Source organism: Thunnus thynnus, chromosome 3, assembly GCF_963924715.1.
Source record: "Thunnus thynnus chromosome 3, fThuThy2.1, whole genome shotgun sequence".
Taxonomy (NCBI): domain Eukaryota; kingdom Metazoa; phylum Chordata; class Actinopteri; order Scombriformes; family Scombridae; genus Thunnus; species Thunnus thynnus.
In genome coordinates, this window is record NC_089519.1 from 37526249 (window position 1) to 37529965 (window position 3717).

Here is a 3717-nt window from a genome sequence, read left to right on the forward strand (position 1 = left end):
AAACTCTGTTCCGTCTCATGGTCCCCGAGAGTCTCAACCTCCCTCTGTTCAGCTCAATAATTTACTGACTATTGACATGGAACAGGAGTCCACAGACTGTTGGTCCAGACTGGTTTTCAGTGCTGATAGTAGTTTGTTCTATTTGTACAGAATGAGTTTACTGAATTTATCATTGAATCTCTTTTAATTGAAATATTGGTTACTGTACAGATGGCGTAAAGTTTAACAATGTGCAACAATAAAAACATTTGGATAATTTACTTCAGTAGAAAACAAACCTCTCAATAGATTGTAGGTCAATTAAGTAAAAAACAATAATCAGTGCAGAGAGAAAATATTGAAACATGATGATACAAAGCTGCATATGTAGACTAATAAGTGTTTGGTAAAGAAAGCAGAAAAACATCTGTGATTGTTAATGAACTGTAACAGAAACACAAACACAGCTTCTCTGTAAACCAGCTTTTATTTTTTGTGTTTGGTGTTCAACAAGTCACTGCTTACTCAGGCCATGTTTTTAAAGCTTTACATTAAAACTACAGACATAGTTTAGTTTACAGATTTTTACAATCACATATTTACAGACTTCTTTAAATTATAATCAATCTATTCAGTATTAAAACAAACAAATCAGCCAAAGTGGACAGAAACTAAACAAACCTCAGACAAGATAAGAAAATCCTTTATACACATTATACATATATTCTATTAATCAACTGTAGAGCTGCAACTAATGATTTTCATTAACAATTAACCTTGTTTTAACCTGTTTTTGAATCATTATTTACTCTGTAAAATATCAGACAATAATGAAAATTTTCATCACAATTTCTAAGAGTTCAAGGTGTCTTTGAATGTTTTGTCTGACCAACAGTCCAAAACCCAAAAATATTCAAGTTACCATCATATAGAGCAGAGAGTAGCAGCAAAACCTCACATTTAAAAAGATGGAGCCTGAGAATGTTTGTCTGACAAATAATTTAAATGATCATCAATAAATCAATTCATTTCTGTTGTTCTGTCATTAAGTGTTTCAGCACTTATTACAGCCTGTAACATATTGACACATATTCTGTGGAGTCATGGTCTCAGCCGAACTCTACAATGAAGCTTTATGACACTGTGAAATATTCACACTTTGTTTTCTGTGGTTTCACTTCAAACTGAAAGTTTTGTTTTTTGGAAACTTTGTGTTTTTGACTAGAAATGAAACTAAAATTCTGTGGATTTGATCAGATGTTTAAATAGAGATTTAATTTTAGATAGAAATCCTAGTTTGTGTTTTTTCTCATAATAAACAAGAATGTGTTTGTATATTTATTCTCTTCAAAAACAAAGACACATTTATGACATAAAACAGGTGATTACTCTACTCAGTTTGATTGACAGGACAGATGATCAGAGGGGCAGAGTTTTTACCACCATCATTAGGACCAGGACTGAAGTATGTGTAGAGTTTCTCAGTGAAGGAGCAGCCAGTAAAGGAGTAGATAAGAGCTGCAGCATCTACGTCATAAAAGGAGACCAGACCCTCCTCATAATCCACAAACACCCCCACCTTCTGAAGCTGAGACTTCAGAGAGAGACGGACTGAAGGACCAGCACAAGCTTTGTACTCATTTCCATTTCTCAACCATATAGTCCAGTAACCATTCTGAGGTCTCAGTGTGATTTTTCCCTTCCTGTTGATGGACTCTCTGGCCACTCCTAAATCCCAGTCAGTCTTCCCTTTAACCTGAACCTCAAAGTAAAATCTGCCTGAAGAGAAACTCTGCTTTCCTAAAACACCAGGACAAAGAGAAAATCTCTCTGGGTTGTCTGGGAGATTCTTCTCCACATCACTATCATTTACTTGTTTTCCATCATCAGACAGGATGAGATCAGGATGTGCTGTATCAGGATCTAGAGTCACATCCACTGCATACTGCTGGACCCTCTTCAGCTCAGCCTCAACCAGCTTCTTCATCTCTTTACTGAGCGTCTCCTCCAGCTGAGTCACAGCTCTCACCACAGTCCCCTCATATGATGGTGGACGGACGCTGACCTCTGTCCAGTCTTTGGTGGGTGGAGCAGCTTTCAGGGACGGGAAGTTTTGGAGGAGGTGGAGGTGGTCTTCAGAGTTTGAGAGCTGCTTCACCTCAGAGCTTCTCTTCATCAGCTCAGAGATTTCCTGTTCCAGCTCTTTGATGAAGTCTTCAGCCTGTTTCTCTGTCGTTCTTTGCTTCTCTTCAATCGTCTCAATGAGCTCATTCAGGCTTCTCTCAACAGACTCCATCAGAGTGATGAAGAGCTGAACACCTTCTGCTTTCTCTCTGTTTGCATCTTCCTCACTGAGGTCAACTGAGTGTTTGATCTCTTGAATCTTCAGTCGTCTCTTCTGGATCATCTGCTGAATTTCAGCCTCTGTCTTCCCCAGCTCTGCCTTCTTTCCTTCATATTCTTCTTTCAGAGGAACAAACTCATGTGTCTTGTGGTCTAAAACAGAGCAGAGCATGCAGACACATGTCTGGTCGGTCTTACAGAACAGCTCCAGAGGTTTATCGTGCTTCATACACATCCTGTCTTCCAGGTTCTCCACAGGGTCCATCAGCTGATGTCTTTTCAGGCCTGAAACTGTCAGATGAGGCTCCAGGTGAGTCTCACAGTAGGAGGTCAGACACACCAGACAGGACTTCAGGGCCTTCAGTTTGGTTCCAGTACAGACGTCACAGGGAACTTCTCCTGGTTTGGCAGCTTGTTGCTCTGAGCTGCTGCTGCTGGCTTTCTGTTGAGCTTCCTGTCTGAACTGAGAAACCATCCCAGAGATGAAAGTATTCACCTTCAACTTAGGTCTTGTGTAGAAAACCTCTTTACAGATGGGACACAGGTACTGGACATTACTGTTCCAGTGTTCAGTGATGCAGTTTTTGCAGAAGTTGTGTCCACATGGTGTGGTGACTGGATCAGTGAACACATCCAGACAGATGGAGCACAGAAACTGATCTTCAGATAGCAGACAGCTGGCAGCAGACATATCTACACACTGAGTGTGAAAAACAAAATTTGTTTAAAATTAAATTTCAATTATTTGTTCAAAAAGAAATAAAGATAATTACTGTTGTATTAAGTATAACATGTGATATAAGGTGAAGTAATATTGAATTATATTTCTGTTATCGATCGGGATGGGAACACGTGAACGGAGTCGTGAGCAATCGTGATCATTGAAGTCGTGCTGGCAGCTCAAACAGTTATCCACAAGGCTGCATGGTGAGTTTAAAGTTGTTGTTTACTTTGATGACGTGTTTTATGTGAGCTGGTTTACACAAACACAGTAAGAGACTGTCATCTGCAGCTCTTTATCTAACAGCTCATTGTGGCTGTTTCTGCTTGTACTATTCTTCCATACAATCTTTAAAATGAACCACTGACAACATAACACAGAATATGTCCATATCTTGTTGTGTAGACCAACTGTTATTGAAGAATAGCACTGCTAACAAAGCTCTGCTAACTTGGTGACAAACACAAGCTGCTGCTTGTTGGTAGAAAGCTTTTAATGTGAAACAGCTACAGGAAATAGAATGCAGTGTGTCTGTAGGAAGTGATCAGTAAATAGTAATAAGACCAGGAAGGTTGGAGTGAAGCTGAACTCCAAACCACAGAGATTCAGTTACAAGTTACAAAAGTCCTGAGAACTGACACAGAGAGACTGTTTAAAAAACAATTAAAGTTGTT

The 3717-nt window shown here is 39.2% G+C and overlaps 1 protein-coding gene across 1 annotated transcript; it reads right to left on the reverse strand.

The window, feature by feature from the left end:
• Positions 1–447: 447 nt before the first annotated feature.
• On the reverse strand, positions 448–3500 carry LOC137180404 (E3 ubiquitin-protein ligase TRIM21-like). The gene has a single exon (XM_067585753.1). The coding sequence runs from the start codon at positions 3011–3013 to the stop codon at positions 1370–1372; it is 1644 nt and encodes a 547-aa protein (XP_067441854.1). The 5' UTR covers positions 3014–3500; the 3' UTR covers positions 448–1369.
• Positions 3501–3717: the final 217 nt, after the last annotated feature.